Raw genomic sequence first — 23,352 nt, 5'->3', positions numbered from 1 at the left:
CCATGGTGACATCACACATCCTTGTCTAAGGCCTACTTTTACTGGGAAATAATTTCCCTCTTTCCTACATACTCTAACTTGAGCCTCACTATCCTCGTAAAAACTCTTCACTGCTTTCAGTAACCTACCTCCTACACCATACACTTGCAACATCTGCCACATTGCCCCCCTATCCACCCTGTCATACGCCTTTTTCAAATCCATAAATGCCACAAAGACCTCTTCAGCCTTATCTAAATACTGTTCACTTATATGTTTCACTGTAAACAGCTGGTCCACACACCCCCTACCTTTCTTAAAGCCTCCTTGTTCATCTGCTATCCTATTCTCCGTCTTACTCTTAATTCTTTCAATAATAACTCTACCATACACTTTACCAGGTATACTCGACAGACTTATCCCCCTATAATTTTTGCACTCTCTTTTGTCCCCTTTGCCTTTATACAAAGGAACTATGCATGCTCTCTGCCAATCCCTAGGTACCTTACCCTCTTCCATACATTTATTAAATAATTGCACCAACCACTCCAAAACTATATCCCCACCTGCTTTTAACATTTCTATCTTTATCCCATCAATCCCGGCTGCCTTACCCGCTTTCATTTTACCTACTGCCTCACGAACTTCCCCCACACTCACAACTGGCTCTTCCTCACTCCTACAAGATGTTATTCTTCCTTGCCCTATACACGAAATCACAGCTTCCCTATCTTCATCAACATTTAACAATTCCTCAAAATATTCCCTCCATCTTCCCAATACCTCTAACTCTCCATTTAATAACTCTCCTCTCCTATTTTTAACTGACGAATCCATTTGTTCTCTAGGCTTCCTTAACTTGTTAATCTCACTCCAAAACTTTTTCTTATTTTCAACAAAATTTGTTGATAACATCTCATCCACTCTCTCATTTGCTCTCTCTTTACATTGCTTTAACCACTCTCTTAATCTCTCTCTTTTTCTCCATATACTCTTCCCTCCTTGCATCACTTCTACTTTGTAAAAACTTCTCATATGCTAACTTTTTCTCCCTTACTACTCTCTTTACATCATCATTCCACCAATCGCTCCTCTTCCCTCCCGCACCCACTTTCCTGTAACCACAAACTTCTGCTGAACACTCTAACACTACATTTTTAAACCTACCCCATACCTCTTCGACCCCATTGCCTATGCTCTCATTAGCCCATCTATCCTCCAATAGCTGTTTATATCTTACCCTAACTGCCTCCTCTTTTAGTTTATAAACCTTCACCTCTCTCTTCCCTGATGCTTCTATTCTCCTTGTATCCCATCTACCTTTTACTCTCAGTGTAGCTACAACTAGAAAGTGATCTGATATATCTGTGGCCCCTCTATAAACATGTACATCCTGAAGTCTACTCAACAGTCTTTTATCTACCAATACATACTCCAACAAACTACTGTCATTTCGCCCTACATCATATCTTGTATACTTATTTATCCTCTTAAAGGAAAAGGACTTGCTACCTAAAGTCCTTCTGGAAGGGGATTCCCCTTCCAAACAATAATACCCCTCCATCATCTCCCCTCCTCCCATCTCATCAATAAATCTTCAATAAAGGTAAGTGTCATTTATTCTTCATGTATTTATTCTTCATGTCTCATTGTTTTCTGTGTAGGAAATTGTATATTTCATTTGAAAAAAATTTTTTTTTTTAATACTTTTGGGTGTTTGGAACGGATTACTGTAATTGGATTTCCATTATTTCTTATGGGGAAAATTAATTCAGCTAACGACAAAATCAGTTAAGGACAAGCTCTCTGGAACGGATTAAAATCGTTACCCAAGGGTCCACTGTAACATACAAACCTGATATGTACTCTAGAATAAAATATGTCACTGTGACAAGTGGAGGCGGCCATTCCCGCTCCCACATTGTTGTGGTATTCACTGCCATCTAGTGATGGCCTTTTGAAGCACACTTGTTATTACAGCACATATTATTATAAATTATAGTATTATTATTATATTATTATTATACATATTATTATTGTATTATTATTATTATTATTATAATGGGGAAGTGCTAAACCCATAGGATTATACAGCACCTGCAGGGGGAGGGGATGGAAGGTATTCAGGCTTAATTTAGAAAGTTTATAAACTAAGGGAGGAGGAAGTTAGGGTGAGATATAAGCAACTATTGGGAGAAAGGTGGGCTAGTGAGAGTATAGGTATTGCAGGAGTTGAAGAGGGGTGGGATAGTTTTAAAAATGCAATGTTAGAAAGTGGGGCAGAAGTGTGTGGATATAGGAGGGTTGGTGTGGGAGGAAAGAGGCGTGATTGGTGGAATGAGGAGGAAAAGGGCGTGATAACGGAGAAAAAGATTGCTTATGAGAGCTTTTTACAAAGCAGAAGTGATATAAGAAGGGTGGAGTATATGGAGAGTAAGAGAGGTGAAGAGTGAGTGGCAAGGGAGTGCAAAAGGAGAGCAAATGATAGACTGGGTGAGACGCTGTCAACAAAATTTGCTGAGAATAAAGTTTTGCAGATAAACGGGTTAAGGAAGCCTAGGGAACAAATGGACCTGACAGTTAAAAACAGAATAGGAGAATTAGTATATGGAGAGTTGGAGGTACATATTGGGAAGATGGCGAGAATATTTTGAGGAACTGTTAAATGTTGATGAAAAGAGGGAAGCAGTGATTCAACCATTGGCAAGGGAGGTATAACATCTTTTAGGAGTGTAGAAGAGCCAGAGGAGAGTGTGGGAGAGGTGCATGAGGCATTGGGTATAATGAAAGGGGGTAAAGAAGCTGGAATAGATGGGATCATGACAGAAATGTTAAAAAGCTGGTGGGGATACAGTTTTGGAGTGGTTGGTACTTTTGTTAAATAAATGTATGAAAGAGAGAAAGGTACCTAGGAATTGGCAGAGAGCATGCTTAGTTCCTTTACATAAAGGGAAGGGGAGACAAAGGACAGTGTAAAAATTATAGGGGAATAAGACTACCGAGTATAACTGGTAAAGTGTATGATAGGGTTAATTCTCTGACTGTCGCAACCCCAAATCCTGAGGCGTCTCTTGGTGTCGCAAAATATTTGAAAAAAAAAAAAAAAATTCTTATGAAATGATAGAGAATTTTTTCCCAATGATAATGACACCAAAAGTACGAAATTTGATGGAAAACTCATGGAATTACGCTCTCACGAAGTTAGTAACCTTGGCGATATTTACGAATCGGCAATTTCGCCCACTTTGAGCCCTATTCTCGGCTAATTCCACTGTTCCAAACTCATAGCTATTTCTTTAGAACTCCATTTCTTCTATCGATTAAGTACAAGAAACTGCCCATTTACCGATTTCAACTACCCAATAAAGTGGTCAGAAATTGGCAATTTGGCCAATTTCACACAAATTAAAAAATATGCCAATTTGAAAATAGGGTCCAGAATGAACAATGCAGACATTCTTGGCTCTAAAATAACATTTTCTTTGTTCATCAGTCACGTCTCCAGGCCCCTCTGATATTACTCTTGCTTTCTATTTTGAATTTTTATTAAAACAAAAAATAGAAGATTTACTGTTATGCAGACTACTGCAATATTGTAATAATTGTATAAATAATGTCAACCCATTCATGATTGCATATTAGAATGGCTAATTGGACATTTATTGGACAACGGCATCATTTGTTTACTCTTTAACATCGGAAAAAATCAAACATTTCCCCTACTTTGAGCTCCATTTCAAGGTCCTTTTCATAGTAAAACCAATCAAAATCACCTCCATTTCTATAATATGTTTTCTATTCTATCAAATGTGACTATGAAAACGAGAATATAACCATAAAAACTATACAAAACACACCTCAAAGTCAGCATTTTAATCAATAAACACGGTTGGAGTTTTTTTTTCTCATTATGCACTGCTTGCTGCAGTATTTTTTTTATACTGTGCACACTGACTACACAGACTCATTCTCTCACATGTGGGCCTACCAGCTTTCTCCCGCTTGATTTGAAGCCGCTAGAATTTTTGAGTATATATACATCAAACACATTGGCTCATAAGACGTATATATATGACCGAAACAGTCAAAGGGTTAATACTGAAAGAAATAGAGCTAAGATAAAGAGCATGATTGCAGATAAACAAGGAGGCTTTAAAAGGGGTAGGGGGATATGTAGACCAAGTGTTCACACTAAAGCATAAAACTGAACTATATTTAAATAAAGGTAGGGAAGTTTTCATTGCTTTTACAGATTTAGAAAAGGCATATGATAAGGTGGATAGAGGAGCAATGTGGCAGATATTGCAAGTGTGTGGAATAGGTAGTAACTAACTAAATGCTGTACAGAGTTTTTATGAGGACATTGAGGTTCAGGTTAGGGTGTGTAGGAGACAGGGAGATTACTTTCCAGTAAAAGTAGGTCTTAGGGGTTGTTTAGCATAATTATAGATGGAGTTGGGAAGAGGGGTGGTATTAAATTATGCAGATTCAAATACAAAATGGGAATTGACCGAGTTACTTTTTGCTGATGATACTGTGTTTTGGGAGATTCAGAAGAGAAGTTGCAAAGGTTAGTGGACGAGTTTGGAAGGGTGTGTAAAGGAAGAAAGTTGAAAATGAACATAGGTAAAATGGAGGTGATGAGGGTATCAAACAATTTAGAAAAGGAAAAATTGGATATCAGATTGGAGGGAGAGAGTATGGAAGAAGTGAATGTGTTCAGATATTTGGGAGTAGAGTTGTCAGTGGATGGGTTTATGAAGGATGAGGTAAACCATAGAATTGATGAAGGAAAAAAGGCGAGTGGTACATTGAGGTATCTGTGGAGACAAAGAACATTATCCATGGAGGCAAAGAAGGGATCATATAAGAGTATAGTGGTACCAACACTTACATGGGTGTAAAGATGGGTTGTGAAGGTTGCAGTGACAAGGAGGCTGAAGGCAGTGGAGATGTCGTGTCTAAGGGCAATGTGTGGCATAAATGTTATGCAGAAAATTCATAATGTGGAAATTAGGTGTGGAGCTACTAATGTTATTCAGAGGGCTGAGGAGGGGTTGTTGGGGCGGTTTGGTCACTGAGAGAGGTTGGAGCAAAACAGGATGACTTGGAGGGTATATAAATCTGTAGTGGAGGGAAGGAAGGGTTGGGGTCATCCTAGGAAAGAATGGAGAGGGTAAGAGAGGTTTTGTGTGCAAGGGGCTTGGACATACAGCAGGAATGTGTGAGCATGTCATATAGGAGTGAGGGGAGACGAATGGTTTTTTGGACTTGATGAGCTGTTGGAGTGTGAGCAGCGTAATATTTTGTGAAGGGATTCAGGGAAACCGGTTAGCTGGACTTGAGTTCAGTGCCTGCACTTTAAAGCAGGGGTTTGGGATATGCTGTTTGGAGTGAAATCTGAATTGTTGTATCTGCATGCCTCTGTAAAGACAATGATATGTCTAATAATGGTTAAAGTGTTTCATTTTTGGGCTACCCTGCCTCAGTAAGAAACGGCTAGTGTATTAAAAAAAAAATATTGCACACTCAAATAACTCTTCTGATTACTAAGTATATAAATAATACTAAAAAAAAGGGTACAAAAATTCATTTGTGATTTTTTCCAAAATAGAGTACAGCCTTTCCTCACTTAACGACGAAGTTTCGTTCCTAAGATCACGTCAGTGAATGAATTAGTCGCTAAGCAAGGAGCATAACTATGATGGCAATGGGTTTGTGTCAACCATCTTTGATATTGTTTTAATGTCACCTTTGCACCATTTATAACATTTTTAGTATATTTTTAAATGTTTATACAATACTGTACCATATATTATCATAAACAGGATAGAGAAAATCAGCTCTAATATACATTATTTAGGTATGCATACTTGTCAGAAAGCCTATTGTAAGTCCGAGTTGTTGATAAACAAGTACGTCGCTAAGTGAGGAGAGGCTGTAGTGTAATGCAACAGGGCCAATTCTGATAAGTTTTCTTAAATGATTACCAATACAACTATAACACAGTAATTATATTAACCCTTAAACTGTCCAAACTTAAATCTACGTTCACATGTGTAGCACTCCGAATATAGATCTACTTTTTTTTTTTTTACATTTGAAAGCATGTAAAATAAAACGTAGATTTACGTTCGGAGCACTACGCACGTGAACGCAGATCTATGTTTGGACAGTTTAAGGGTTAATGTTAGGTTATATATAAAAAAAAATGTAATATTGTATAGTATTTACTAAAATCATTCAGTCATACAAAAATTACTGAATTAGTGTATGTACTAACTTGTTGCCTAATTTACCCTAAAATACACCACATATTAAGTATAAATTACTGCAAATCTTGTGAAGTTAATTTTCCTTCTTCTTCTTCCTCTTCACTCTCACTTGCTACTTCCCTTGGCTTACTAACTTTTACTTTCTTTGCAGTGTGTTGCTTTACTTTCATAGGTGTGGTTACTTCATCTGAATCAAATGGATCAAATTTAATTTGAATTTCATCCATGGATTCCTGAAGATCCTCTACGGGTTCTTGTGGGATTTTAAATTCAGTTTTACTTGTAGTTTTTATTTTTCTCATGATTCTCTGTCTTGCATATCTGGCATCAGAAGCAAGACAATTGATAAAGCCCTCTGGCTTGATCAGTGATTTTCTCTTTTCTATATCTTCATCTACTGCTTTCTGAACCATTTCAGCTGAAGATTTAGCTTTAGAAAATGCATTACGAATGCAACTCACGATCTGCTCTTTCTGAAGTGACACTCTGCCTGGGAAAACTAGAGAAGTTATTTCTCCGTGAGGGTTTAAGCCAACAATTAACTTTCCTGACATCACCTGTTGAAATAAAAATATATCATGAATCTAGTTTTTATTATCCTTGAAAAGTAATTATATGAATGTATGTATGGCTATCTCCCACCTGCCTCAGTGGGAGACGTCTAATACATTTAAAAAATACAGTGGACCCCCGCATAACGATTACCTCCGAATGTGACCAATTATGTCAGTGTATTTATGTAAGTGCGTTTGTACGTGTATGTTTGGGGGTCTGAAATGGACTAATCTACTTCACAATATTTCTTATGGGAACAAATTCAGTCAGTACTGGCACCTGAACATACTTATGGAGTGAAAAAATATCGTTAACCGGGGGTCCACTGTATATATATATATATTCCCCCCATATCCATAGGGATACGTTCCAAGACCTATCGCAGATACCCAAAACATCAGATAAAAATAAAGATAGAAAAAGGTTTATTTCCTAGGTAGTAGGTTGGTAGACAGCAACCGCCCAGGGAGGTACTACCGTCCTGCCAAGTGAGTGTAAAACGAAAGCCTGTAATTGTTTTATATGATGGTAGGATTGCTGGTGTCCTTTTTTCTGTTTCATGAACATGCAAGATTTCAGGTACGTCTTGCTACTTCTACTTACACTTAGGTCACACTACACATACATGTACAAGCACATATATACACACCCCTCTGGGTTTTCTTCTATTTTCTTTCTAGTTCTTATTCTTGTTTATTTCCTCTTATCTCCATGGGGAAGTGGAACAGAATTCTTCCTCCGTAAGCCATGCGTGTTGTAAGAGGCGACTAAAATGCCAGGAGCAAGGGGCTAGTAACCTCTTCTCCTGTATATATTACTAAATGTAAAAGGAGAAACTTTCGTTTTTCCTTTTGGGCCACCCCGCCTCGGTGGGATACGGCTGGTGTGTTGAAAGAAAGAAAGAAAGAAAGAATATATATATATATATATATATATATATATATATATATATATATATATATATATATGATTGGTGGAATGATGAAGTAAAGGGTGTGATAAAAGAGAAAAAGGTAGCTTAGGAGAGGTTTTTACAAAGCAGAAGTGTTATAAGAAGAGCAGAGTACATGGAGAGTAAAAGAAAGGTAAAGAGAGTGGTGAGAGAGTGCAAAAGGAGAGCAGATGATAGAGTGGGAGAGGCACTGTCAAGAAATTTTAATGAAAATAAGAAAAAATTTTGGAGTGAGTTAAACAAGTTAAGAAAGCCTAGGGAAAGTATGGATTTGTCAGTTAAAAACAGAGTAGGGGAGTTAGTAGATGGGGAGATGGAGGTATTAGGTAGATGGCAAGAATATTTTGAGGAACTTTTACATGTTAAGGAAGAAAGAGAGGCAGTAATTTCATGCACTGGTCAGGGAGGTATACCATCTTTTAGGAGTGAAGAAGAGCAGAATGTAAGTGTGGGGGAGGTACGTGAGGCATTACGTAGAATGAAAGGGGGTAAAGCAGCTGGAACTGATGGGATCATGACAGAAATGTTAAAAGCAGGGGGGGATACAGTGTTGGAGTGGTTGGTACTTTTGTTTAATAAATGTATGAAAGAGGGGAAGGTACCTAGAGATTGGCGGAGAGCATGTATAGTCCCTTTATATAAAGGGAAAGGGGACAAAAGAGACTGTAAAAATTATAGAGGAATAAGTTTACTGAGTATACCAGGAAAAGTGTACGGTAGGGTTATAATTGAAAGAATTAGAAGTAAGACAGAATGTAGGATTGCGGATGAGCAAGGAGGTTTCAGAGTGGGTAGGGGATGTGTAGATCAAGTGTTTACATTGAAGCATATATGTGAACAGTATTTAGATAAAGGTAGGGAAGCTTTTAATGCATTTATGGATTTAGAAAAGGCATATGATAGAGTGGATAGAGGAGCAATGTGGCAGATGTTGCAAGTATATGGAATAGGTGGTAAGTTATTAAATGCTGTAAAGAGTTTTTATGAGGATAGTGAGGCTCAGGTTAGGGTGTGTAGAAGAGAGGGAGACTACTTCCCAGTAAAAGTAGGTCTTAGACAGGGATGTGTAATGTCACCATGGTTGTTTAATATATTTATAGATGGGGTTGTAAAGGAAGTAAATGCTAGGGTGTTCGGGAGAGGGGTGGGATTAAATTTTGGGGAATTAAATTCAAAATGGGAATTGACACAGTTACTTTTTGCTGATGATACTGTGCTTATGGGAGATTCTAAAGAAAAATTGCAAAGGTTAGTGGATGAGTTTGGGAATGTGTGTAAAGGTAGAAAGTTGAAAGTGAACATAGAAAAGAGTAAGGTGATGAGGGTATCAAATGATTTAGATAAAGAAAAATTGGATATCAAATTGGGGAGGAGTATGGAAGAAGTGAATGTTTTCAGATACTTGGGAGTTGACGTGTCGGCGGATGGATTTATGAAGGATGAGGTTAATCATAGAATTGATGAGGGAAAAAAGGTGAGTGGTGCGTTGAGGTATATGTGGAGTCAAAAAACGTTATCTATGGAGGCAAAGAAGGGAATGTATGAAAGTATAGTAGTACCAACACTCTTATATGGATGTGAAGCTTGGGTGGTAAATGCAGCAGCGAGGAGACGGTTGGAGGCAGTGGAGATGTCCTGTTTAAGGGCAATGTGTGGTGTAAATATTATGCAGAAAACTAGGAGTGTGGAAATTAGGAAAAGGTGTGGAGTTAATAAAAGTATTAGTCAGAGGGCAGAAGAGGGGTTGTTGAGGTGGTTTGGTCATTTAGAGAGAATGGATCAAAGTAGAATGACATGGAAAGCATATAAATCTATAGGGGAAGGAAGGCGGGGTAGGGGTCATCCTCGAAAGGGTTGGAAAGAGGGGGTAAAGGAGGTTTTGTGGGCAAGGGGCTTGGACTTCCAGCAAGCGTGCGTGAGCGTGTTAGATAGGAGTGAATGGAGACGAATGGTACTTGGGACCTGACGATCTGTTGGAGTGTGAGCAGGGTAATATTTAGTGAAGGGATTCAGGGAAACCGGTTATTTTCATATAGTCGGACTTGAGTCCTGGAAATGGGAAGTACAGTGCCTGCACTTTAAAGGAGGGGTTTGGGATATTGGCAGTTTGGAGGGATATGTTGTGTATCTTTGTATGTGTATGCTTCTAAACTGTGTATTCTGAGCACCTCTGAAAAAAAAGTGATAATGTGTGAGTGTGGTGAAAGTGTTGAATGATGATGAAAGTATTTTCTTTTTGGGTATTTTCTTTCTTTTTTGGGTCACCCTGCCTCGGTGGGAGACGGCCGACTTGTTGAAAATATATATATATATATATATATATATATATATATATATATATATATATATATATATATATATATATATATATATACACACACACACACCTCTGGGTTTTCTTCTATTTTCTTTCTGGTTCTTATTCTTGTTTATTTCCTCTTATCTCCATGGGGAAGTGAAACAGAATTCTTCCTCTGTAAGCCATGCGTGTTGTAAGAGGTGACTAAAATGCCGGGAGCAAGAGGCTAGTAACCCCTTCTCCTGTATAGATTACTAAATTTAAAAAGAGAAACTTTTGTTTTTCTTTTTGGGCCACCCTGCCTTGGTGGGATACGGCCGGTTTGTTGAAAAAAAAAAAAGTTTATTTCTTTGCAAAAGTTACAATGTGTAATTACAATTTTGGTTTGCTAAGTACAGTACAAAGAATGCCACTATCATGCTGGTGCATTTTGGGCAGACTAATCCTAATACATAGTAACTACTTAAAACTAGACAAGATTATAGTACATAGTAACTACTTAAAACTAGACAAGAAATAGTGGTTAATTGTATTACAATCTTATTTAATCTTAATACTAATGCATGGTAGCCAATATGGAGGTTTATACGTATAATAATCTTGAAGTTGCACATAATAAAAACAATATTATAAATAATGGTTCAGGCAGTAATATTTCATGGACTGACAGAAGTTAAAAGCCTAAATGTCACATAATATAACTAATTAGCAGTTGTTTTGGGTGATCTGGTTAAGATTGAGAGATCAGATGATTTTTTTACCAAAGTCCTAAATTTATAAGATAGTAGTGAACCCTACGTATAAGTCGTTTTTCACTTACATGCATACATACCTACACACATACATATCTATGCTACCCAAGTAATAGATTTTATATCCTTTTACTCATGTGCAAGTTAAGTGTTCTACCATATTGTATCACTACTGCTACCACTGCTAGCACTGCACCTCACTCTAAGCTTATATATACCCTCTGTGTCCATATATTGTTTGTAACGACTTGACAAAGCTCCTGGAGAGCGAAATGTTGCCACAATAAAATGTCACATTAGTTGCACTTGTGTCCTTTTACTTTACATATTGTCGGTAATTCTACCAACATATATACAATCTGTTGGACACCGCACCATAATGGACATTTCATGCAGATGTTATTTGGACACTCTTCTTTGTGCTAACAGCTTTCGCAACAGACACAACTTCCTACAAGACTGCCTGGCTGAGAAAGTGATCCCTAAGTCTACTCCTACGCAACTCTCCAACTCCAAACAACCTTTCTCTCCAGCTACCCAAGCTTACTTCACTGAATGTGCTGAAGAACCTTCTAACATCACTAAGGAAACCTTTGAAACTGCAAGGAATATGAGGATCAATCTTCAGATTGACCACCACACTGCTGAGCATATTCTCAGCACAGTCACCACAGCCAACCTCCAACAGAAGATCAAACTCAATCATAAACTTCAGTACCTCTGCACTAACAGTCGATGGAAGGAAATGGGACGGGAATCCCTGATAAACAACCTATCGTTATGCACCTTAACTGATTACGAGAAACAAGCACTGACTCTGGGACTCAAATTTACCACTAACATACGCAAACCTAACTATCAACTCAACCTAGTTACCAGAAACCACAGACACAGTGACAGTAACTTCCAGAAGGGTTACATACAGGGCCTTCTCACTGCAACTTTATGTGAATCTTTTTCTACTAATCTTCCTAGACAATATATCACTGCCCTTAAGGACCTTGCCAACGACCCAAACATTACTGTCACCACCACCGACAAAGGAGGTGGAGTCGTCATACTCAACATCAGTGACTACAACACCAAAATGATGGACCTTTTGAATGATCGGCCTACATACGAACCCATCAGCACACAACAGTGAGACACACTCACCAAAGATTTTCTACACAAAACCAGACAAATACTCAAACGCACTAGAGAAGGGAAGAAACTTCTGTACTTGTTACCCAGCAATCCTAAACCAGCAAACATGTATGGTTTACCCAAGACCCATAAACATAATATTCCTCTCAGGCCAATCACATCAGGTATAGGCAGTGCACCACACAAACTAGCCAGAGTTCTTGCCAAACATCTTTCCTGCCTTCTGGGAACCAGCAGCCCCACTCATCTTAACCCTTTCAGGGTTTTGGACGTACTAGTATGGCTTATGCACCAGTGTCCATGACGTACTAGTATGCATAAATTCTAGCGCCTTCAAATCTAGTGAGAGAAAGCTGGTAGGCCTACATATGAAAGAATGGGTCTATGTGGTCAGTGTGCACAGTATAAAAAAAAATCCTGCAGCACACAGTGCGTAATGAGAAAAAAAAACTTTGACCGTGTTTTTGGATTAAAACAGAGACTTTGCACTATATTTTCGTATGGTATTTACTGTTGTATTCTAGTTTTCCTGGTCTCATTGTATAGAATGGAAGACATATTACAGAAATTGAGATGATTTTGACTGGTTTTACAATGAAAAGTACCTTGAAATTGAGCTCAAAGTAGCAGAAATGTTTGATTTTTACCAAAGTTCAAAAGTAAACAAATCATGTTAAGCGTCCAATACACATCAACTGGTGAGTCTAATATTCTTTCACAAGTGCGCCAATATTATTTATACCATTTCTACACTAATGCAGTAGTCTGCATAACAGTAAATCTTATTTTTTTTTTTGCGAGAATAAAAATTCAAAGTGGAAAACAAAAAAAATGTAAGAGGGGCCTGGGGACGTGACTAATGAACAGAGGAAATGTTATTTTAGTGCCAGGAATGTCTTTCTTGTTTATTCTGAACCCTATTTGTAAATTGGCATCTTTTGAAATTTGTGTGAAATTGGCAAAATTGCTAAATTCTGACCACTGTATTGGATAGCTGAAATTGGTAAATTAGTGGTTTCCTGTACTCATTCGATAGAAAAAATGGAGTCCTAGTGAAATAGTTATGATTTTTGTCGACTAGTACATTAGAATTGGCCGAAAATAGGGCTCAAAGTGGGCAAAATTGCTGATGTGTAAACATCGTCGAGACCGCTAACTTCACAAGAGCATAATTCCGTAAGTTTTCCATCAAATTTCATACTTTTGGTGTCATTATGATTGGGAAAAGATTCTCTATCTTTTCATAAGAAAAAATTTTTTTTTTTTTTTTTTTTGAAATTTGGGGGACCCTGAGAACAAGTCTCTGAGAGGGCCTGTGGACCCTGAAAGGGTTAAGCATTCAGGCAACGTTCTCAACCGCATCCGAAACTCTCCATCCGTTACAAGAAACTAAGCAGTTTGGACATGACTTCCCTCTTCACTAAAGTAACTATCACACAAGCCATCGAGGTTCTACGACGTAAAGTCAATCAGGACCTTAACCCTTTCAGGGTCCAAGGCCAAAATCTGAAGTCACGCACCAGTGTCCAAGGAATTTTGAAAAAAAAAAAAATTATTTTTTCTTACAGAATTAAAGAGCATATTTTTGTGAAGGTAATAAAACAAAAAAAATTAGAATCTGATCAGTACTTACCGAGATACAGTGCCAAGAAGTTTGTAGAAAATGATGTGGTGGTGGCAACATCGACGAATTCCACATATGCGTATTATATTATTTTGTTTTTTTTGTTGTTTTTTCTTTTCTTTTCCAATTTTTTTCTATTCCTACTAACATTTGGGGCCTGAGAGACCAATACTGTATATAATGTATATATATATACTCACTGTATTGAACACAATAACCGCACTAAAGTTATTATCATATTATTGTTTACCACTATTGTTTATTACAATAAACATGCACAAATATTGTATAATACTAATGTTCTATCATATATTTACATATTTACAATCACTGGACATGGTTTTAGAACTGCTGGAGCTTGTGGAACTCCTTGAAACAAGGCACCATGCACAGAGGCACCTTTCATTCCTCACACATAAACCGAGTGTCTTTGCGTCTTTGTTGCCGTCGTTTTGTTTGTGCACAGACAATGCATCTCTTCTGAGCAAATTTCTTTTGAGTTGAAGGAAGCTGTATTATGAAATGATCACCTTCTCTCCTCAAACGCTTGGGTATATTGTGATGAATTCGAGGACCATGTTGTATTGCAGGTGTTGTTACCTGGTACTTCATTATGAGTTGTCTGACAACAGACAAACAAAATTCACCATACGGTGGTCTGTTACCAGTCTTTATTTGGTACATATTATATGCATTCAGCATTGAAATGTCCATGAGATGGAAGAAAAGTTTCATGTACCACTTGTAACTCTTACGAACACAGTCAACAAAACCAATCTGCATGTCACATTTGTCAACCAAGCGCATGTTTTGTGTATAATCAATCACTGTCACTGGTTTTCGAATACGTTCATTAGTCACTCGATCAACTTTGCCACTCTCTTGCATTTCATTACGGTGAATGGTTGTCAACAATGTGACATCTCGTTTGTCATGCCACCGTAATGCCATGATGTCATTGGCAGTAAACACCTGCACGTCATCACCACGAACACCTGCATTGAGCCTGGGCATATGTTTACGATTAGAACGCACTGTGCCACACACATCTGTCTTGTTCACTCGCATGAAATCACTGAGTAATGGGCTTGTGTACCAGTTATCGGTATATAATGTATGGCCCTTACCAAGATAAGGTGCCATCATGTTTCTCACTACGTCACCTGATATACCCAATAACATCTTGGTATCTTTCAATGTTTTACTACCCGTGTATACAACAATATCCAACACCAGGCCACTGTCACAATCACAGAGTACAAACAATTTTATACCAAAGCGGTTCCTCTTGCTCGGTATATACTGCTTGAATGACAGTCTACCTTTGAACAAAATCAAAGACTCGTCAATTACAAGATTCTTGAATGGATAAAAGTATATCCTGAACTTTTGTTTGAGATACATGAAAACATTTCTAATCTTGTATAACCTGTCACTTCTGTCAGGCCTGGTTTTGTCAGAGAAGTGCAACATACGTAACAGTAAGATAAACCTGTTCACTGGTATTATTTCACTGAAGGATGGGGTACAAATTAGCCGATCTGTGGACCAGTATGCTTTTATATTATGCTTATAGACGTGAGGCATAAGCATTATTGTTGCAAAAAGCAAATACATTTCTGCAACAGTCGTCTCTTTCCACCTGTGTAGTCTTGACTGTGGTGATAAGATCGTATTTGCCATGGTGTACTGAAAATACTTATTACTTTCCCTGACAATAATTTCCATCAATGGCTGGTCAAAGAATAATTCAAAGAATTCCAGTTCATTGGCCGTGGTTCCAAGGGGACAGGTAGGTAGAATTCCACTTTGAGAGTCATCAAAGTGGTGAGGGCTGGGAACAAAATTGGGATTTTGCTGCCAATCCCAGATACGGTTTGCTGGTGGATACTGGACATCATAGGCTGGTTGAACGGGTGGTTGTGGCGGGCTCGTGGGTGACGCTCCGCTTTGTCCTTGAACTGACGAGTCAGCAGCGTGGGTCCCCGCGTGGAGCAGCGAGTCACGCATGGCGGTGCCACTACCACCACCAGCCCCACTAACACCATCCACTGATGTTTGTGGCCTATCCATGCCAAGTGTAGCCACATCATCCTCACTATCACTACCTAAAACGGGTGTAGGGCCACGGGATGTACTCCGGGATGTACTCCGGGATGTACTACGGGATGTACTCCGTCCCCTAGACACAGCATAGGGTACACTACCCGAGCGCATGCGGCGGCGAACATACCGACGCTTCACTGGTGAATATGTTTCCTCACTATCACTACTCGAATGATCGTCGAGCGCAATAAAATCACAATCCACGTCAGAATCATCGTCATTACTGAAGTCAGAGGCCAGGCCACGGGAAAATATTAGTTTTCTCTTACGTTTAGGAACACCCGACCGTGAGTCACGAGTGCCCACACCAGAGGTAGAAGGTCGAGGATCGTCGGGGTTTTCTGCACTATTATCGATATCCTGGTCATTCTTTTCGGTCACTAACTGATCAAAGCCGTAGAATTCGTCTTCATTTCCACTTCCATCAGTGTCAGAACTATCAGATAGGAAGAGGAGAGTCCCAATTTTCCGGGGAGTGAGAGCTGACTTGCGACGAGGCATGGTGAACAAGGGCGACTGAGCCGGCGTTCCCACAATGCTATGCAGGCGCCTAGATTTTTTGTTTACGGCGCACACCCACGGCGCAGACCCATTCTCTCATATGTAGGCCTATGAGCGCTTTCGCGCTAAATTTGACGGCGCTAGAATTTTGGCGTAGATCTACAGTTTGGACACTCACCGACCAGCCGTAGATCTACGGGACGGACCCTGAAAGGGTTAATCTTCCTCTATCTCCCGAAGATTTTGTTGACCTGATTGAACTATGTGTTAATTTCAACTGTTTTTCTTTCAATAACAGGCTCTACAAACAAACCTACGACATGGGAATGGGGTCCCCCATCAGCACCATCTTAGCCTACTTGTACGTGGAACACCTAGAGACTGAACACTTTGCCAACATCATCCCCTCAAGCATCACTTGGTTACGTTAAGTGGATGACGTCCTCGTAATAACTCCCAAACGTTTTGATGTATGGAATCTTCAGGCAAGGCTCAACACAGTTGAACTGGCAATCTAGTTTACCCTAGAAGAAGAGTCTAGTGACAAGCTACCTTTTCTAGACATCCTCATTCACAAAGTAGATAACAATCTAAGATTTCAAGTTTACTGGAAACCTACAAATAAAAATGATCTCACAAACTTCTATTCCAGTCAAGATACAGCAGAACCTCTACTTGTGAGTTTAATCCATTCCATGACCTTGCTCGCAACTGGATTTGCTCGTTTGCAGAGTCAATTTTTCTCATTTAAATTAATTGAAATGCAATTAATCTGTTCCAGTGGAATTCTGTACTTCAATAATTTTGCTAATATCAACTTTACGGCTTATTTATCTATCTCAATTGATCTAACATGACATAATAAACATACTCTAAAATAAATAAAATATGTAATTCATGTACGTAGTGGTATGGGCGGTGTCGGCAGTAGACGACAATCTATCTGGAGACCGGACAAAATACTTCTTGAATAATTTCGTTAATATCATCTATACGGCTTATTTGTCTATCACAGTTCATCTAATATGACATAACAAACAATATAAATAACACAGAAACCTGATATATACTCTAGAATGAATAAAATATGTCATTATATGTGTGGCGGAAGCCGACGAGAGTTTGTCTGGAGACAGGACAAAATACTCCTTGAATATTTCGCTATCATCAACTCTACAGCTTATATATCTATCACAGTTCATCTAATATGACATAAAAAACAATATAAATAACATAGAAACCTGTAAATACTCTAGAATGAATAAAATATGTCATTATACGTGTGGCAGTGGCGGCGGCCAATGAGAGTTTGTCTGGAGACAGGACAAAATACTCCTTGAATATTTCGCTATCATCAACTCTACGGCTTATTTATCTATCACAGTTCATCTAAAATGAAATAATAAACAATATAAATAACATAGAAACCTGATATATACTGTAGAATGAATAAAATATGTCATTATGTAACAGGTGGAGGCGGCCACACCCACTCCCTCTTTGATGTGGTAAACACTGCCATCTAGTGACAGCCTTTTGAAGCCATCTATAATTATAATTATTATTACATAGTACATTATTATTATATATGTATTATTATTATATGTATATTAATATTATTATTATTATTATTATTATTATTATTGTATTATATTATTATACTATTATTATTATACATATTATTATTATATGTATTATTATTATTATACATATTATTATTATTATTATTATTACTATTATTACAATATAAATAATTTGTAATTTTTATTCACACAAAAAATATAAGATATACTGTTATGCCTTATTGCAATAATTGTATAAATAATGTCAACCCATTCATGACTGCATACTGGAATGGACAGTGTCATCATTTGTTTACTCTTGAACATAGTCAAGCAAATGAGCATTTCGCTCTTGTTGAGCTCAATTTCAAGGTACTTTTTGTCGTGAAAGCAATCAAAATCATATCTATTTCTGTGATGTATCTTCCATTCTATCAAATGAGACCAAAAAAACGAGAATACAACCATAAAACCATGCGAAAATACCGCTAAGGGGTGGCTAATTGCTGAGAAGTGAACTCCATTACTTATGCTCCGATTTCTTTCATTTTTGGTGTACGTTATGAAGCATCTTTCCATCATACATTGCCCAGGTTTCAATAAGATAGTCCAACAAACAAATGAGATACAATTCCCTAGATCAAGAGCAAGAGCCCCTCATCAGCGTCAAGGAACCTCCCTTGAGGTCTGCTCGCTTATGGAAATTTTGCTCGCGTATGGAAGCAAAAAATCAACCCATCGACTGCTCGTATTTGGAAAAACTCGCACATGGAAGCTCTCACAAGTGGAGGTTCCACTGTACTAAGACCAAAAAAGGCATCATCATTGGATTTTTCCTAAGAGCGTTCCGAATTTGTAGTCCTGATTTCTTGACGAGGAATGTACATACATTCACCAAACTTTCACTGATTTACATTTTCCTTCCTTTTTCATCAAAGATTGCAAGAAAAGAGCTCTTCAGATCATTAATTCTCCATGCACCAACACCACTCCTAACAAAGTTATAATTCTTCCTAACAGCCAGGTTGCACTGAACATTTCTAAAGTACTTTCACAAGCTAACACCAGAGTCACCATCGCTTCCAGCACTTCAATAAAGGATCTAACCAGGATAAAATCCAGGCACCATGAACCAGTCAACACAGGGGTTTACACTATACCCTGTGGAGGCTGCCACAAGATTTATGTAGGTGAAACAGCAAGAAACCTCAACACCCGCCTCAATGAACACATTTATTCATGTATCAATCAATCAATCAATCAAGTTTATTCTCTATAAGGATTACAATGCGGGGTTTACAGATTTTGAATATTGTGTGGTTTACATGCTTTAAAATACTAATTACAGAGGGGGCCACTAGGACACCTAGCATGGCTAGGCATTTTAGGCAGACTTAGATTAATTCTAAACTTTAAATTATTACAGATTATGGTATTAAGGCTAAGTGACTACATTATAGTTTGTGATTTTAGCAATGTGTATGCTTTTGTTTTGGCACATTACATAATGTCTATATTGGAGTATCATAGGCAAACTTATGACTAGTTAGGATTCATTATTTTAAGATTAAGATTCGTATTTCTGTGTTTATAGTCAATGGGTGAGTGAGTGTAAGTGTGAACCACCAGGTGGTTTACATGTAGTTAGTTGATGGGGTGTATCAGGGAGATAAGATGTTTTCTAACTGTAGTTTTGAAAGTGATGAATGTGTCTGCAGTTCTAGAGTTTTCAGATAAGGTGCTCCAGATTTTAGGAACTTTGACACACATTGAATTTTTGTAAAGGTTTAGTCGGACACGGGAAATGTCATAGAGATGTTTGTGTCTGGTGTTATGCCTGTGGGTCCTACCACAACTATCAAGAAAGCATTTTAGGTCAAGGTTAATATTGGAATTTAAGGTCCTGTAGATGTAGATTGCACAGTAGTAAGTGTGGATGATCTGAAGAGGGAGTAAGTTTAGATCTATGAAGAGTGGGGGGGGGTATGTTGCCAGGGATGGGATTTAGTGATTATTCTTACTGCAGCTTTTTGTTGGGTTATTATTGGCTTTAGTTGTGTTGCTGCAGTTGATCCCCAAGCACAAATAGCATAGGTGAGGTATGGATAAATGAGTGAATGGTATAGTGTGAGAAGGGCAGTTTGCGGCACGTAATATCGTATCTTGGAGAGGATCCCCACCGTTTTGGATACTTTTTTTGTTATGTGCTGGATATGGGTGCTGAAATTTAGGTTGTTGTCGAGGTATAGACCTAGGAATTTGCCCTCATTATGTCTGGCAATTAGAGTGTTGTCAATCTTAATGTTAAGTTGCACAACACCTGCTCTGCTGCCAAACATAATGTAGTAGGTTTTGTCAGTGTTAAGTGTAAGTTTATTAGCTGTCATCCAAGTCAGAATTTTGAGCAGATCCTTGTTGACAATGGTGTTGAGGGTGGCAAGATTAGGGTGGGAGATAACATAAGTCATGTTGTCAGAAAAGAGAATGGGTTTCAGGTGTTGGGATATGATTGGAAGATCATTAATATAAATGAGGAAGAGAAGGGGACCAAGGACACGTCCCTGCAGAACTCCAGTATCAAGTGGCTGTGTTGATGAGGCTATGTCTTTAATGGTGACATACTGATACCTATTAGAAAGGTAGGATTTGAAATATGCAAGCGCATGGCCTCATACCATAATGGTCAAGTTTGTGGAGTAGGATGCCGTGGTCTACTGTGTCAAAAGCTTTTCTTAGGTCAATAAAAATTCCTAGCGGATATTCCTCATTTTCCAATGCTGTGTAAAGCAGATCTAGCATTTTTACAATTGCATCATTATGCTTTTATTTTTCCTGAATCCAAATTGGCAGGGGTTGAGTATGTTTTGTGCCGTTATAAATGAATATAGTCTCCTGTGCACGACTTTCTCGAAGATTTTGGATAGCAATGGTAAGTTTGATATTGGCCTATAGTTGTTTACATCTGTAGGGTCACCACCTTTATGTATTGGTGTAACCCTTGCTGTCTTGAGTAGTGTCGGGAAAGTGCTAGTTTCTAGTGACTTGTTAAAAAGTAATGTAATTGCATGCGAAAGGACATGGGCCGCTCGCTTGTACAATAATGGTGGGACGTGAGACAGATTCCCTGAGTTATTTTTGAGTGACTTTATAATTGCGGTGACTTCCGTGGGCTCAGTTGGTACAAGATAGAGGGAATTTGGAAAATTCCCATCAAGGCAGTCCCCGGCACGGGTGTTTTGGTACGTGGGATTTTACTGACAAGATTAGATCCTATGTTTGAGAAGAAGCCGTTTATCTTGTTAGCTGTATCAGTGGGATGCAGTGGTGTTTCATTAGGTTTGGTTAGGACAATATTCTTGGTTTTTTTTTCAGTTTGTTGGTCCCCAAAATCTGGGAAAGTGTTTTCCAGGTCTTTTTTATATCTCCTCTTTTGTCAGTGAATCTGCTGGAGTAGTACAGTTGTTTAGCTTTCTTTATTAATTTGGTGAGAACTGATGAATATTAAGAATATCTTTGTGTATTAAGCCCTGTCTATATTGCTTTTCATATTGGTGTTTCTTTTCAATGGATTTCAGAATGCTGCTGGTTAGCCATGGGCAACCGAGCCCTTTATTCGTGATCTGTTTCATTTTCATAGGACAATGTTTGTTGTATATTCTAAGTATTTTGTTAAGAAAAATGTCTGTCCAATCTTCAATACCATTGGCATTGGAGAGTTCAGTAGGCCAGTCAACAGTCTCTAGGTCTACTGTGAAATTCCTTATTGAGGCCTCGTCATGGAGTCTAAATGAAACTTTGTTGTATTCGAGTGGTGGCTTACTAATGCTTGTTAAGAGGAAGGTAGGGTAGTGGCCTGTAGTGCTGTCTGTGATTATCCCTGATTTAAGAGGGACTAGTATATTAGTCCATATGTGGTCTATTATGGTTGCACTTGTCTCAGTCATCCTGGTTGGTTTAGTTATTGTTGGTATGAGAAGTGTGGTGCTTTTTCATTTGTCTGTTTGTTATTACTGCCTTGAGATTCTCACTGAAATTTGGGATGTTTGTGTGGGGTATCCGGTAAATGGCACCGATTGTTATAGGCGTCTTAAGGTTTTTTACAGTAAAATTAGCAAAATGTATTCCCTATATTCATCACTAAAGCAAGTAGTGCTAATACAAGATAATTGGTTAGAGTAATAGATTGCAATACCACCCCCAACTTGGTATGGTCTGCAGTTGTGGATTGCTGTGTATCCTGGTAGTGGGTAGTTATCTATTGTGTCCTGCTTAAGCCAGGTCTCAGTAAGAATAATGCAGGAGAAGGATGTCTTTAGCGACTCAAGGAGCGCCAGGAGGTCATCATAGTGTTTGCTTAAGGACCTGATGTTGTAGTTAAGAACTGATAGACTTTGAGCACTGTTTAGGATAGTGCTGGCTTGTGATGCTGTGTAATAAAGGCAGTTACTTTCCAGTAGGTTTTGATTTGGTGTTAGATTATGGAGGTTTATATCAGGGTCGACGTGATCATTCATCTTCTAGGTTTAAATTGTGGTTATTTATATCCTGTATTGTGTGTTGAGTTCTAGTACTGATATCTGTAGTAGTGGGAAGGTTGGATAAGTATATAGCTAAAGCACTTTGGTCATATAGAGTATAGTCACTAATAAACATAATGAAGTTGAAATTGTCTATGTGTTTTGCTAGAATGAGCTAAAGTACAACTAGGTATAAACTAATACTATAAAAATACAAATTATGAATAGCACCAGACTCACTCTAATAATTGCACTAAGGTCTAATATAATTAATTTGGTGTTGTCTATGTATTGAGCTAGAATGAGCTAAAGTACAACTAGGTATAAACTAATAATATAAGAATACAAGTTAAAAAGGTACAAGACTCTCACTTGCAATTGCACTAAGGTCTAATATAAGTTGTTAACAAGAACAAGAGTATAACTAGACCGAAATTGACAAGATAAAATTCACAAATTAATGTTCCAAAAGAATAAAATAGAAAAATAAAAATGGCAATGACTTGGTTATAATATGATAGTAAGATGGTACACAGGTACACAAGTACAAAGGACAATATAAAGGTTGGAGGTGAATACAGGAAGGCCCCACTTATACGGCTGGTTAGGTTCCAGGCTACCGCCGTAAAGCGGAAACCGCCGTAAAGTGGAACACCCTTTTTTTCCACTTACAAATGCATACAAACACTAGATAACAAGTTTACACTAACATATATTAAGTTAGCAATAGAACCAGGCATCAAAAAACAATAAAAAAGTACAATACACACATAGTGCAGTCATTACTTACCTTAAAATATTTATAGTCTTAATCTAGGGTGAGACAAGTAGTATTTATTGTAAGAAATCAAGTGTGGTATGTATGGTAGTCAGCCAGGCTACCATACCAGGCCACCCCACCCACACATACAATTCTATGATATTTAAGCATCCCAGAGTGATAAAATGTATATACAGTTCACTCATTACTTACCTTAAAATATTTGTAGTCTTAATGTAGGGTCAGGAGTAAGTAAATGAGATAAAACGAATAAATGAGAGAAAGAATGAGTGCATGAGAGAGAGGACAGGCGCAGAGTTATGT

At 38.1% G+C, this 23,352-nt stretch overlaps 1 protein-coding gene across 4 annotated transcripts in view; it reads right to left on the bottom strand.

Moving 5' to 3' along the window:
- Nucleotides 1-6,193: 6,193 nt before the first annotated feature.
- The window catches only part of LOC128692073 (exosome complex component RRP45), an 85,336-nt gene continuing 68,177 nt past the window's right edge, over nucleotides 6,194-23,352 (bottom strand). For all 4 annotated transcript variants that reach the window (XM_070085258.1, XM_053781054.1, XM_053781057.2 and 1 more), the window contains exon 5: nucleotides 6,194-6,811. In XM_070085258.1, the coding sequence (XP_069941359.1) occupies nucleotides 6,308-6,811 (504 nt within the window). In that variant the 3' untranslated portion in view covers nucleotides 6,194-6,307. The remainder of the gene's footprint in view (nucleotides 6,812-23,352) is intronic.

This window comes from Cherax quadricarinatus, chromosome 15, assembly GCF_038502225.1.
Source record: "Cherax quadricarinatus isolate ZL_2023a chromosome 15, ASM3850222v1, whole genome shotgun sequence".
Taxonomy (NCBI): Eukaryota; Metazoa; Arthropoda; class Malacostraca; order Decapoda; family Parastacidae; genus Cherax; species Cherax quadricarinatus.
Note: the sequence above shows the minus strand (reverse complement) of the source record. Positions and strands in the feature narration are given on the sequence as shown.